The 15,608-nt window shown below is 51.1% G+C and overlaps 1 protein-coding gene across 3 annotated transcripts in view; it reads right to left on the minus strand.

Moving 5' to 3' along the window:
• DUSP22 (dual specificity phosphatase 22) overlaps nucleotides 1-15,608 on the minus strand; it is a 48,013-nt gene that overhangs the window by 16,151 nt on the left and 16,254 nt on the right. For all 3 annotated transcript variants that reach the window (XM_061147756.1, XM_061147755.1, XM_061147757.1), the window contains one exon: nucleotides 362-411. In XM_061147756.1, the coding sequence (XP_061003739.1) occupies nucleotides 362-411 (50 nt within the window). The remainder of the gene's footprint in view (nucleotides 1-361; nucleotides 412-15,608) is intronic.

The raw sequence follows: 15,608 nt of genomic DNA on the forward strand, positions 1-15,608 counted from the left end.
TTATTAAAATTGTTCTGACCTCTCTCTTTCTTACTTTTTAATGTGGCACCTAGAAAATTTAAAATTACATGTGTAGCTTGCATTTGTGGCTCATGTTCTGTTTCTGTTCCACAAAATTCAACAGTTTACAGGGAAAGGTGAACATGCTAAAGCATGGTCTGAGACCCTTTACAAGATCAGTCCCTCACACACACACACCGCCAGAGCTGCTCAGTTGAAGGACCAGCCACCCGGAGCACAGACTTGGAGGGCCTCCTGTTCCCAGCAGGGCAGCTGCCAGGCACCGAGGCCCCTCTGCTCTGGTGACTGCATGTCCTTTTCCTTTAACATGTCCAAATAATACAGAAAGAAAACAACTTACAGGTTTTGAGATGGTGAATCCGCTGCTGGAATGCACAGGTATTTAACCCCCTGTGGAATGATAAAAAAGTATATAAAATAAAAAGATGATACTCTGTGGAGAAAAATATTTAAAGGAACTATTTACTCAGGTCAAAAAATAAAAAATAAAAAGGAGAAGTTTTTCACTCATCCTTTGTTGCCAAGGAACTGGGGGAAAACTCTTTAATTAAGGTTCCTGGTTACTTTCCATGACCATGTGCACACAAAAAGCAGAATAATTAGAGTACTTCTCAGTAAGTGTCCACATACTGAGCTTCAAAACTATCACCTCCAATGTGTGTTCATATTCTCTACTTTTAAAATTTCATTTAAGACCCTGAATGGCCAGAAAGGAAGCACTGAGAATAGAAGCCTTGTCATGATGACATGCTGTGTGTCAGTCCTAGGACAGGGAGAGTAATATGTCCACTGAAGAAGTGCTTGGACCTTCACACACTGGAAATGATTTTGCTTGTTTTTCAGAACAGTAAAAGTTTATATCCCAAACTAATTTTTTTTAGAAGAATGACTCAGTTTGAAAAAAAATGAACTTCATATTGTTCACTATAAAAATCTATAAAAATGTTTATGCAAATTTGTGCTATAAAAATCATGCTGAACTCAAATTTTATTAAAACCTCTTCTTTGAAGGGACTTGAGGTACAGTTCCAAAACTCTACAGTGTCAGGTCAAAGTAGAGTCCAGAAATCTCAGCAAACTTAGCAAAGCAATATTGCTCCATGAAGACTTATTAATGAATAAACCACGTTTAAACCTTTCTTTCGTGATAGCCTAATCAAACAGAAGATAGCCACCATGTCACAGAAAACCAATGGGGGGAACAGACCAGAAAAATAATCAACCTGAGTGTAAATGGAGGAGAAATATGTGGAACCAGGGTACAGACAACCACAAGTCCCTCAGCACTTAAAGTCATAAAAGCATTATTTCTACGTTATTTGCATTTTTTTTTGCAGTTGGGACACGAAAATTGTAGTGTCAGCTCACATGATTAGGAACTTTTGTGTTATATTTGCTAGTGTTGTCTTGTAAGGAGCACGTGGTCCTTTGTGCTATAGATCCCACACTCCAACATGGAAGTTACATAGACTGTTTCTCAACCTCTGCTGTTGGGGTGCAGACCTGGGACCTGGTTTCATCATCTGACACACCTGCTCAAGGCTGATTTGGAAACAGGACATGGGAAGAGTCAAACAGGCGAAGAGCACCTGTTCAGCAGGTGCAGGGGGCGGCCTGGGCGGGGAGCGCGGGGCGGACGTGGCGGCGGGTCACAACGGCAGTTGTGTACTGTGGTCTGCATGTTGTCCCTGGAACTTCAGAAGACAGCCTGTCTGTCCAGCTCTTCTGAGGAGGCCACAAGCCTGGACTCCTTAAAAGGCCCCCTTCTGCTGACATGGCTCAGAGTGGAAACTGTTGTCTGTAACTAAGACCAGGGTTCAGTTCAGTCGCTCAGTCGTGTCTGACTCTTTGCAACCCCATGGACAGCAGCATGCCAGGCCTCCCTGTCCATTACCAACTCCCGGAATTTACTCAAATTCACGTCCATTGAGTCAGTGATGCCACCCAACCATCTCATCTTCTGATGTCCCCTTCTCCTCCCATCTTCAATCTTTCCCAGCATCAGGGTCTTTTCAAATGAGTCACCAGGGTTAAGGGACACAATTCCCCTGCCTGTCTCCCACCATTAGAGAGGCCAGAAACAACATTTTTCCTGCTTATCTCTCTCTCTCTCTCACATACATATTTTTAGTTTTGAGTCAATCATTACATCTTCCAACTAAGATCCCTCTGGATTTTAAAGAAGATGAGTTTTATAGCTACTCATCCACAGAGCAGCACATCACATGGGGCCAAACGCCTCATAGGCGAAGGGGAAATGTAAGGTCAGCTGCAGGAAAGAACGTGAGCCACAGGTTGCCCACCCCCGCCCCCGCCATGCCCGCTCAAGCTTCTCCTCGTTGTCCACTGTCTCCTGCCTCTCTCTATCCCCTCTCCTTGTCCCTTCTCCCTGGGCTCCTCTGTTCGATTGCAAAAAGCGAGGCAGCTGCCTGAAGTTCTAACGCAACTCTTGACCACAGAGGTCTGAGAGTCCCGATTTAAAGAGAAGGAAAAGGGAAAAGGAAACGATACTATTGGAAGAGTCATTTCACGCCTTCCCTCACCGAGGCTGCACAAGCCGTGGTGTAGATACACTTGCTGATCAGCTCATAATTCTCCATTGAAATGACTCACTCACTCTTTGTCTTTTGCTCCCGAGTGAGGGTTGGCTGTGGACTGGGCCCAGAAGCCTGTGAGATGCTCTCCTCCCACATGCGTCCCCTGCTCCCTGCCGACCAGTCCTCCAGAGCCTCCACTTGCCGTGCTCCTGGCACGGCTGCTCTGAGCGGCTGGCCACCCAGCCACACACGGAGGGTACCTCCCTGGGGCAACAACTCCCTCTACACATTCCAACCAACAGCCCCTCGATTCCAGCAGAATCCAGGGCCAGCCAAGCCCACGTGTCTGGTGGAGAGAGAGAAATGGAGTGGAGGAAGAGAAGAAGGTAGGTGAACAGCTCTCAGCCCATGGCCGGCGTCCACGTTCAACGCCGGCGTCCACGCTCGACGCCGGCATAGTGTGCCAGATGCACTCTGCTTCTTTGGGGTTCTCTGTCGTGGTCTCCTTTCCCGTGGTGGTGCCCGAGGCACAGAGGGAAAGGGGCCAGCCCCACACGGCAGGAGAAAACAAGGCAAGATGGCCAGGGGCACCCCCTCTGGGCCCACAGAGGCTGAGGAGACTGCTCCTGTCCCAGCTGGGCCAGCTGGGATGGGTGTGTGGCCACTACGGCATTCTGTCTGTGACACATCTGAGGAGGAACAAGTAGCCCCTGGCCATCAATCTGGAGACCCTCTGCTTCAAAGAAAGGCACAGAAAATATGAAATATGAAATTTTGTTCTCTCAAAGACAATAACAACAATAATAGCCTTCCCTGGAACGATGCCTGGCACACAGCAGGTCCTTACTAATGTCTGGTGAATGATGAGAACACAGTGAAGACCAGTTAACATGAAGACCATATTATAAGCATAGTAGAAGGGAAGAAAGCTATTGTGAAATTCAGGCCTTATTCTGGTGACCACGATAACTAGAGCCACACCATGCGGGGGGCACACCACACACACACATGCTCCAGGTGTCAGCCTCCAGCCTGCCTGCCCCAGCAGCTCACCGTGACCTACAATAGGAAGGGAACAAACTATGCAAATGCAATGAAGAAAGGAGTCAAAATTGCCAAAAAAGCTCAGTTGCTCACCACCCAGGACGTCTACTTATCCTGGCTTAGTCATTAACAAAGCACAAAGCATCTCCTTAGAGGCCAGACTGCAGAACATGAGGTGCCTGAAAGAAGGCTTGCACACGCGTACAGTTCAGTTAATTACTAATTCAGAAAGCAGCCAGGTTGCTGGTAGCGTGAAGGGCCTCAGCGCTAACAAGAAAGCTGGACACACTTGAGACTATCCAATATTAGAGGACAGGCTCTGCAAATGTTTCAGGATGATGTGGAATAGATTCTTCATCTGTTTGGACCTAAACAAAGGCCCATTCTGTAGTGCTGGAGTTCGCAGAGACAGGAATAAGGGCCATGGTGTGTTTAGCTAAGCTATGGAAAGTTTAGCAAAAAAGAAGATATCTTATTGTAGGGCAAAATTCTATAGCAATCTGAAAAATTCATAAGTAATACAAAAAGCACCAATGTTTACATTACTACAGCATTCGTCAGGCAGCATTTCCTCCCTCATATTACCCCTATTATTTTAAAAACCCTAAAATCAATTATCTTTTTTGAAATAAAATTCTTACTAAATAAATAAAAATTCAGTATTTCCAAAAAGTGATTGGTGGAAAGGCAATTAACATTAAGCTTTTATGGAACTGATAAATGTCAAGTTACAGACTCTCTACAGTGTAGAAAGCTGGCCCTGAAGTGCAAAGACAGAACACAGATTTCTTTGGGCTCCATGACACCTTGAATGTCCTCACATGTCCTGAGAATGGCATCAATACTGACGAAATGGGAACCAGAGGGAGGAAAAGGCAAAAAACATGTGCTGAATATTCTAAATACCAAGTGACATCAGTTAGTGTAACACAAATGTAGAGAAATACAGGGAAGAAGGAAGAGTGAGGCGGGATCACCAAGGACAGCTTTTTAGATTAGGCTTCTGTGTTAGGGTTTAAAAGAAGCAGGAGTTAGCACTTGACTGAGAAGAAAGTTCAGAAAGCATTCCAGAGGCTCTTCTTGAACAAAATGTTAGAGCTTTCTAACTCTATATTCTCAAAGGTTCTAATACTTTTCAGTTTTCTGTTTCAACAAGCATAGTAACCACCAAGAGTAGGGTTTTCACCTTTCTTGGGGCCTGAAACTAAAGATGACACTTAAAATGATACATAGGCAAGTACTTGAAAAGCAGGGCCAAGGGTCTGATTTCAGGACTAGTAAAGGGATCAAACTCTCGCTTGTTTCAAGTACAATTTCTAAAACTCACTGCTTTTTTCTTTCTGAAACATCATAAGTAAGAGTCTTCCGAAGAACCTTGCTGACATTTTACTTTTCAAAGGAAAGTCCAGCCCTGCAGAGCTGTCTTCTCTCTCCAAGGAAGGCTAACAGAGAACCCTTAGAGAACACAACTCCTTTGTGCCTACCTATAAGGTACGAGGAAATGTCAGTGGGAGGCGAAGGGGCTCCTATGGGGCGGATATCAGTAAATACAGGCAAAATGACATTATTAGAAGCCTCATTTTCTCATTTCTCCCATTCAGTGTCAGCAGCAGAACGGGTGTGCACGGGGGTCCCCTGAAAAGACCAGGTTTCCTTTGACTGCTCGTTTGGGGGCTGCACTGCAGAGTCTAAGAAAATAAGCTGAGACCCCAAGGAGAGCTAGTTTCACCACACTCCCAAAACGCTGACTCCAGAAAAGAAACAAAATTAAAAAGAATTCAGTTTGAACTGTCTCACACCTGATCAGAAACAAGCCCGCTAATTTTAAAAAGTCTGTCTCCTTGAGACACTCATGCTCTCCAGTTGTCATGTGGTATACATAACACAGGATTAACCATTTCCAGTATACCGCTCACTGGCATTACATGTGTTCACATTCACATTCCCACCATCTGTCTCTAGAACATTTTCATCTTCCCAAAAAGAAACTTTCCCCACTAAACACTAACTCCCACCCCGCCTCAGCCCCTCAGAACCTTCTACTTTCTCTATGAATTTGACAGCTTCTGAGCTTTTATATAAACCTAAAGGTAGGCAAACCCTGAAAAAATCAGTCTGGCAGACTCTTAAAGGTCACAGACCCAACTGCTGACCTGAAATTGCTTACAGACAAACGGGCCAGGTTTGACGGCCTCGCGGTCTGTTACTGCTCACTGGCCCCCCACCTTGGCAGAGTCTCACTGTGGAGAAAGCCCACGTGGATGCCCAGATCATTCATACACGTGAAAGCCAGACCCAAGTCCCGGCAAGTTGATTAGTATTTCTCCTCAGTTTAAGCGTTTTAAGGGGAAAAAGTACAAAGTATATCCACAGAGAGACTGTATCTGGGTATCTGCATAAAACACTGAACAGGGAAGGTCCAGAGGGTGGGGTCCCACCACCTCTGTTTAGTTGCTGATAGCCCAGCAAAAGTCTCAAAGAAACTACTGTAGAGAACCACGCAGAGGACAGTCCTCCCTTAGCTGCACATAGCACGTCTTAAGTCCAGGCTCTAAACTGACGATGCATTTTCTTAACGTCCCCGTTGGCCACTGATTCTTCTGCACCGGCTAAATTTAGGAAACTCTACCACAAATAACATCTTCCAAGAACTCTGTGGTGCCCGGTGGGTGGGGAGGGGTGGGAAGGTCAGAGTGGAGAGACAAGATTTAGCCTTCAGTTTGATTTTGTGAGAAAAAAATGCAAATGAGAGCCCTCCAGCACCTGTTGGCTTCTTTCAGGTTAGTCAAAAGACGACATGCATTTGACTGGTCACATCCACAGATGGATAGCCCAAGTGCTTATTTTTGCTCAAACTCCTTTTGCTAAAGTGGGCACAGTCAGTGTGTCCAAGCTCCTTGGGCCTCATGGGGGGGGCGATGGGGAGGCCACGCCAGCCACACCACCCAAACCTCTTCCGAGTTCTTCCTGCTGGTGGTGTGCCTGACATGACTCATGAAAATGGAGCAGTTTAGGCAAAATCTCCCCAAACGGAGCAATTCTACAGGGTCACTAACGGGCGCTAATGCTACACGACCATGCTGAAAGTCACCGTGGATGAAGCACTCTCTGGGAGTGATGGGCAGTGGACAGTCCGCCTGTAAAAGACGCAAAGGTGGAGCTTCATCTAACTCTGCATCTCGGCTGGTCAAACAGCCCGTCAGCAAAGTGAAGAAGACCCTCCCAAGCCCTGTGTTCTATCACAACGCCATCCCCACCGCCCAACCCACCCCCACCCCCAATCCACCAACAGCTCGCCTAGCCCACCGCCTAGCTGCCCGGGTCTCAGGGTCCTGTGCTCCCCAGGTCCCGTGGGTCCTTCTCTCCCTCAGGAGTCTGGGGGCGTGGATGCTTCCTCAGAAATCCCGCCCCGCCTCATCTCCCTGCCCCAGGCAGACTCTGGAGACGGCCCTAACTGCCGCCAGGACAGGACAGTGTTGGCCTGCGAGGGTTAGGCTCCCCATCAGACCGTCCCCGTCAGAGCTGGGCCCTCACTCAGTTCTTGCTGCAGCCTAGCTCCTCTCTCTCTAGCCATCATCAATAGGGGTCACTAAAAGAAGGAAGGGGATCCATTTTTAGAATCTTAAACTCCTGCGTGCCCTGAGAGAGCCCATATCCAGGGAGCCAGCGCCCCTGTAGCCGACAGGATGCACAGCCCTGGCCGGGCAGCCCGACAGATTCCGTGTGTGTGTCCTGCGTGCTTTGAATGGCTCCTCGGGATGTGGGGGCCAGACCCACTAACCATGGAAAGCCATCCCGGCAGTGGAGGCAGGCCGGGTGCTCAGGATTTTTCAGGTGTGCTTTGCACTCGGGACGCAGTAGCCCCAAGCTTCAGGCCTGACGTGGGCTCCAGGAACACGCAGGCTCTCTCACTGAGGTGTGCCTGGCTGCGAACCCTGCCACCTAGCCACGAGGACTGGAGGTGACACACAGGTCCGTGTGCATCGTGACACTGCCTCACCTGCCATCTACGTGTCGCCTGGGGCTCCTGTCACGACACGGCTGAGAGGGGAGGCAGAGAGCACTCTGACGCATTCACCACCTGGCCCTTGACGGACATGCGCCGAGCCCCGCTCAGATGCAGACGCTTCCCAAAGTCACGTGACGATCGGGAGCTCGTCTCTCATGCGGGAGACATGGGGACAAGGCAGGATCGCCTGACTCTAAACCACTGCTTGTGCTCAGCCCCACTCCTTGCTCCCTAGAGAGAGGCGCCAAGGAATTTCCTTCCAACACAGGACTCTTTTAAACAAGGAGATGAGATTCAATGTGTGACACATTGAATGGCTGGAGGTGCTGAAGAACAAGGCATGTGTTGCTGCCCCCACAGACCAGGCTGCAGAGAGGTTCCCGGTGCCTGGAGGATCGTGTGCCAGCCACCTGGACTATACGAGGCCCACCATCCTCACCTTTTGCAGGAAGGAAGGTGCTGGCTCCTGCCTCAGGGAGGAGCAGAGCGTTTGGGATGTTGTCTGTGCTCCTTTCACAGGTAACCGAGCACTCGTCCTCCGGCGCATTACCAAGCCTCAGAACTTGAGCATCTTTTCCTAAGCAGCATTCCAGGTCCCTCGGGCATGATGTCGTGTCATCCAAGTGGGATTAGACCCTCAAAAGGGTTAGCAAACACGAACCCTGAGCAAGGCACTGTCCCTAGCCTGGCAGCTGGCCAGTCCTGCGGGTGTGGGGTCAGATCAGGACACCAAATGTGAGCCTGTGACTCCCGCCTCCCCTGGGCATCAGCAAGTGCATCCTCTCGCTCCGAGGGAGGTATGTGTGGGGGTCAGAGACCACTGAACTCCCTGGCGCATGGATCGTACTGCAGTGTGGGTGCCCAGCCCCCAACAGGACCAGGGGCTTCTTCCTCACTCGGCTGTAAGGCTGATCAGCGTGGGGCAGTCTTCACCAAGGCCTCCCTCCCTCCCCACCAGCTGCCACTGAAAGCAATCTGATGGCTATTTTTATGTTGACAGCTGCATCCTCTCACAGTGGGCACAGAGGGGAGAACCGTGTGGGGAGGCCAGCGGTCCCTGGGGTGGGCAGGACCTAAAGATGCCTGGCGGAAAGCACTGGTCACGAAGCCCCAGCGAGTACAGGGGCTGCAGCAGGAGCGTGGGGAGGGGTCAGTTCAGGAGCACATGTCGGGAGCATGAGTCAGAGTGTCTGTATGAACGCAGCCTGACTTTAGTCAATTTGGGTCCATCTGTGGATCTGGGTGTGCCTTCCACCTGAAGGCTGGGTGGCTGGTCTGGTTGAACAGGTAAATTCAGGTTGGACCAGGCCCACTATTGCCAGGCCCCAACTTCTCTGAGGGCCAGCACAGTCTGGAATGACCTCTAAATGTCTTGGGTTAAGGACAATTCCCCAGACCAGAAGGCTGAAGCTGAGGTCCGGGCTCCACTCTGCTGCTCTGGATCCCAGGTAACCACACAGGTGAGGGGAGCATCCCTCCAGCTAGGGGAGCAACACAGGACGGCCTCTCCTTTCTCAGGCTCCAGCCGTGGTTCCTGTAGTTGGGACAAGGTCCACAGCTGGCCCTCCAGGGAAGGAGGCTCCCACTCAGACCAGACGCACCACATCCACCCCAACAGCCAGGGATGCAGCGGCCACGGCTTGCCGCCCCCTCACCACGCAGTCACTGGTCTTCCCCTGGACGAGAGGGCAGAGCTGGTGGAGATGCCCTGCCTGGTTACCAATGTTGAAACGACATCTGTGCTCCTTGCGGTGACAACTGAAAGGAGAGAAACAGTTTCTCAATCCAGACCCGGGGCCCGACACCAGCCTCTGCCTCGGGGCACACACAGGCTCCGAACCATCCCAGGAGAGGGGACGGCAGGCCCTCAGCCACAGCAAGGCCAGGCTACTGTCTGGGGCCACTGCTTCCCCCAAGCTTCGGGCCAGGAGGGCCTGCTTCTCTTGCAGGCCTGGCAGGCGCAGGGCCCACAGGCAGTGCCTACCTAAGAATGAATGATAGGAGCACCTGCACATAGCAAATTTGCTTAAACCAGTCTTCAGTAAACCAGGCTACATTTAAATCAGTATTTTTCCTGTGGCTAAAAACAACAACGGCCCCCATAGAGCCGTTTAACTCTGCTTTGGGTCTTAACCAACTAACCACCTTTAACTGCTCATTCAAACTTCTGACTATAGAGTTGAAGGCCCTTCTCCCAAGGAGCCTGCGACACTCCCAACACCCATGGGCCTGCCGCCGGCCTCCACAACACGCGGAGCTCCCACTGGTCTGGGGCGCTGTCCTGACCTGGACCCAGAAACATGCTGACAGTGAGGCCCTACAAAAGTGAGTCCCCTCAGGCTGTGGCCTTTCTCAGACAAGAGCGTGTGCTCCATCAGCCTCAGGCATGAGTGCAACTGCCGCATGCCCTCCGTCTTATTGCTGAGTCCTTCAGCTCTACCGTCTCCCACCTCCTGGGAAGGAAACATGAGTGTGTCACCTGACTCTGTTAGTGAACCTTTGCTGACTGCTTCACACAAGATGAAGCCCAGACTCCTCAGCTTGACAGACGCAACTTCCCCTGACCGTCCCTGTGGCCCCTCCAGCCTGGTTCCCTGCAGACCTGTTCAGGGAGCCCTCTGAGCCCTCCGGAGTTCTGGAGCCCGCCTGTGCCTGCACACCTGGGGCCCCGCATGCGCTGCCCCCCTCACCCTCCAGAGTCGCCCCATGGTGCTGGCCCCGTGGCGAGGCCTGCAGGACCTGGCAGGGAGGTGGCCCCAGCCCCTCAGCTCTGCGGCGAAAGCATGAGTCTGTGAGGTTTTAGGATTTCCATGCCTATCTCTTGGTGCTGGGCTGCACCTTACTTCTCACTGTATTTTATACCCAATTCCTGCTATAAGGGATGCACTCAACCAGCATTTGCTGAATCTGATGGAATAACGCCCAATTTAGCCAAAAAGAGAACTGAAGACAGCACCACCCTCGTCCCAGCGTGCTGACCACCCTAGCCACTAGGTACCCAGCCACCATCCACATGTGTCCTCTGGCCCCAGGGCTCATTTCCCCCTTCCTGACCATCCAGGAAGGGCTGGTCCCACTTGAGACACACCTCTCCCCGAACCGGACATACCCATCCTGCCAGGCTGCCTCATCACTCCTCTTCATAAAGTCTTCCCAACCTCCAGCCCACGGAGCCAGGCTCTTCACGAACAGACCAGCTAGCACGCTGGTGTCCTGTCACAGTGCGTCCAGGCTGCTGTTCCAGCTAGAGCAGCGGGGAGAGGACATGGTCCTCACCTCTCCTGAGACCTTGGTTTGCGAGTCCTGGCAGATCCTATCTCTGTCATATGCCCCACTGGGGACTGGGAGGGGTCCAACCTAGGAGCACCCCCCACTCCAACATAAGGAGAAGCACTTGGCACAAATCTGAGGACCTGAGCACACAGGGGGCTCAGCAAGAAACACTCATGAACTTGGGACTTGAGAGGAAAGTCTAGGAAGGAGAGTGCTAGGTGAAAGTCTTTAGTTGAGTGGAGAGGCTGATCGGTGAGTGTGCGAAGTCGAGAGACCACCCACAGCTGAAGGGCCGGGGCTCCAGGGAGCCAGGCAGTGAGCACAGCTCTCTCACTCAGAGATGAGAAGACCTCTTTCCTCTCTAGAACCAATGAACCCTCGACAATTTCTGCCCCTCTGGCCCATTCGAGCTGGAATTCCAGCTCTAGACCTCCACTTGACACAGAAGGCCAGCAGCCAGGGACAGGCGTGGGGGGGGGGGGCGCCTTCTTTGCACTTGACTGCCCCCACACACGGAACTCAGACACAGCTGGATTTAAGAAAGAGAGATTACTAGACAGTTTTCGATACCTACCATAATCATTTCTATTTGAGTCATTTCTATTTAAGTCTGGGGTTGGCTTCAAACAAATTTACCTCAACACATGAAAGCTGCAAACCTTTGGTACAGGACATGCCACCGATACTCAAAGACTTTAGTGGAGAGATGGCGACAACTGTCAAGCCGAGAATTGCCCAGGTCCGACACTGAGTAGCTGCCCAAGGCCCTGAGCCTCATCAGCAGTGACGAGAGTGCGGCGGTTGGTAACGCCAGTGCAGTGACAGAACTCACCCACGCCAGCCACTGCAATCAGGATTTCTTGCCCAGTCTTCAACCTGTATCACTGGGGATCTGCGAGCTCTAAAAGGGTATAAACTTACTCAACTGAAACAATCAGAGGAAAAACACAACTGATGCTGCAAACAAAATCTACACAGTCGGACGGTGTGTCACGGGCTGTCCCCCCGCCAAAGATCAGGACAGCTGAGAGAGGCACTCTGTGGGCACTGGCCACGGGTGATGAGCACGGGGCGTGTCTGAGGTCACACATTTACACGTGAATCCATGGGGAGCCCTGTCACCACACACAGAGCCCGGCCCAGCCATGCCTACACACCTAAGTGCAGCCTGCCTGTCACTGCTCTAGACTCCAAGAGGTGGCCACCTGCTTCTCTTCCTTTCATGATCCCTCCATCCAAAAAGATACTGTGAAGATCCTCCCATTGAGGAAAATAAGTAAGAAAAAAGTGACACTCTGTGTTCCCACCCTCTTAACTGACTCCCCTTTGCCAATCCTAGGAGTATGACATGGCCCTCGCAAACTCTTATCTGTGCCTTTACACACATATATGTACATGTGTGCATGCTAAGTCACTTCAGTCGTGTCCAACTCTTTGCGACCCTAGGGACTGTAACCCTCCAGGCTCCTCTGTCCATGGGATTCTCCAGGTAAGAATACTGAAGAGGGTTGCCATGCCTTTCTCTAGGGGATCTTCCCGACCCAGGGATTAAACCCAAGTCTCCTGCACTGGTAGCCGGGTTCGTAACCCCTAGCGCCACCTGGGAAGCCCCATATTTGTACATACAGGAGTACATTATTAATGTATAATTTACATAAATGGGATCATAGTGTGGATATTATTCTACAACTTGCTTCTTTTGCTTAGCAGTTAACTGTTTCCTGTGCATACGTGTAAGCCCTCCTCTTCTTTTTCAGTGGCTGCAGAGTATTTCTTTTCTACAGAGGCATCACCACTGACCAGGGCCTTTCTGCTGGGTGTGCGGGTCGGCTCCAGTTTCCTGATTACAAGCAGACCTGCAGGGAGCCTCCTATCCCCTACCCCTGTGCCGGGACGAGGTGTGTGGTGTCCAGCAGGCTCTTCCTCGTGGCAACAATTCCCGTGACTTGAAGCCCGTGGACAGGAGGGGGCTCAGGGTCCTAAGACCCAAGCTGACAAGGTCACCAGCTTGGGAGGAGGGCAGAGCTGGATCTGCCTAGGAAACCTCTGAGGAAGACAAGGGGGCACAGGTCTCCTTGTGAATCAGAACGCGGGCCTGGAGCCTGGGAAGTCCTCTCAGCTTCCCATGGTCTGCCTCCAAGCAGGCCTGAGACGAGGTCCCAGCGAACTCTGTCCCCACCTCACCTGCCGTGGCTGTGGGAAGTCTTCTTTTAATTAATCACTCCCTGTTCGTATCTTAGTCTGTGCTGTCCTTGTAGGACCAGGCTTCTAATGCAGACCAAAGGCAGCCGAAAGACCACTGAGACCAGTCAGAGTTGCAGGAGCGTCACTCGGTGGCGGGAACTTAGCAACAGGCTCTTCTGGCCTGCAGGCCACACCAACTGTGCGTGCTGGGCATCTGCACACGGGGTTCCTGACAGTGGGGGTGCCCGGGGAGGTGGCCCTGCACCACCTGACCTCTGACCTCACAGAGCGCTATGGTCAGTAAGACCACTCTTCTTCCACACCCTGAAGTCAGTCACAGACCCCCAGAGACGTGGCTTCTCACCTCGCGGTGAAGCTGAAAAGCATGCAGTGCAGAGACCGTCAGAAGCACAGGCAGAGCCAGAGCCGGGCTGCATGCTGGGGAGACCAAGAAGCCCACTGCCCGCAGCGGCCTCGGACCAGCTCAGGAGGGCAGATCTTAGTCATTTGATGCCCACAGATATTACAGGGAAAGGGCAGCAGGCCTGAGGCTGGCGGGCACTGGCGTGTCCTTCTCAGACCAAGAGCTGGGCCCAGCTCTCAGGGACGGGAGGATTTGGGGCAGGGGGCAAGAGGAGGGAGAGAGAGAGACGTGGACACAGAAGCAAGTCTCTTAAACTTCAAATGCCACTGCACACCTTGGATGGGGCTTATTTACATTTGGGAAGGCAGCAAAGCTTCTGAGGGTGAGAGACAGAGTGGGCCACCAGACGGACACATGGCAGGGGACCAGGCCATCCCAGGAGCCCCTCAGCACTCAGGACCACTGTCCACACAGACTGGGTGTCTCTGGGAGACACACACCTGTGTGTGCAGACACACAGACACAGGAAGGATCAGAGCCGGCAGAAGTGGTCAGCTGCAAACAGAACCAACTACGTTAAATTCTGAGCCTGGACACCTCAAAAAAAATGTCTTTCATGTTAAAGGAAATATAAAACAGAATCGCCAGGAATAAATGCTGGCCTATGAAAACATCCTATTCTTGAAAACAAAAACAAATGCATAAATGGTTCAAAATATAAGTCACAACTCAAAATGGGAAGAATATCCAAGCTGAACTCAAGCTCAAAATACCTATCTGGCATGCACACAATGCCCTGTTGTGAATATATGTATGCAAACTATTTTTTTCTATTTAATCTGAAAATAGAAATCACTTTAAAATTAAATTCTTTTGTGTCATTAGCCCAGTGAAGGAATGAAAATACTTTAAAAGTATTTTTGTTAATAGTGAAAAATAGTTGTTTCCTGCAGGTGCTCTGGTTAAATACCAACATGAAAAATGAAACAAACTCTGAAATTCTTACATTAGAAAGACAGACCTCTGGTTCTTTTCTCAGGGGAAGGGAGAAACCTTTCATTGCTCAATATTACTTCCTCAGCACCTACCAACAACATGGGCTTTCTGATTTTCTGAAAGAGCACTGTCTTTGTGACAGCAGTTTTCACCACCCCCTCAAATCTGGAGCAACCAGTAGGCACTGAAGACCCAGCTCACAAAAAAGGAAACGTTTTCAGCAGAAGCAGCTCCCCTGCCCGGCCCTCAATGTGGAATCAGAGGAAGGAATGTTCCTCCTTCAATGCTGTAATTACGGTTTGGGCTTAATTCCTATTTGAAATAAAGCCACGAGGCAATGGTCCCTCCCCAGCTCTGCCACTCGCTAGAGGTGACGTGCGAGGCCCCGGGTCTGGTTACACCACGGCAGCCAGGATGCTCCCACCGTGCGGGCTGGGCTCCCGGGCGCTGGTGATGAGCAGGTGGTCCCAGGCAGGCAGGGCACTGCCAGGAGGCATGACTTGGCACTCCCCCAGGCAGAGTCTCCAGATCCCTAGAACTTCCACTAGGATGTGACAGGACCAAAGCCTCTCAATTTTAGACAGTAACTGCCTCCCCACGTCTAGCCTGCCCCACCCCGGGTCTGCCCAGAGAAAGCTGGGGTGCATTCCATAAACCCTCGTGGCTTTGAAGACCCCAGAAAGGGAAGGAGGTGGCGGCTCTGTCGTCTCCTGTGCTGTATGCCCCCTTACCCTCGCCAGGCTGGATCTCAGTGCTGCACATGCTCTTCCCTCTCACCCCATCCAGGTCCTGCTCCTCTGGTCCTCTCCCCAGGGTCAGGACCAGCACAACACGGAGATAACTTCCCAGACTCATCTCAGCCTGGTGAGATTATGGCTTCTGGAACTGAGTTTGAAATTTAAGAGAGATGACTACATTTATGCATCAGGCAGAGGGCTCAGCGAAAGTCTGGAACTCCCAGGACCCCGGCGGACTCCCTGTCCCTTCCCTGAAGGCGAGCATGCCCACTCACATCACTTTAATGCCTCAGTTTTCCCCACTTGTGCAATCAGAGAATCTATTGCTTTAATGTTTAAAATAAGAACATACTCATGAATCACTTGTGAAGTTAAAAATGAATAAGGACAGCGATAAACTATGTTATACTATAAAACAGAGGTCTGACTTGAAATAAATGTGA

Source organism: Dama dama, chromosome 7, assembly GCF_033118175.1.
Source record: "Dama dama isolate Ldn47 chromosome 7, ASM3311817v1, whole genome shotgun sequence".
Lineage (NCBI taxonomy): Eukaryota > Metazoa > Chordata > Mammalia > Artiodactyla > Cervidae > Dama > Dama dama.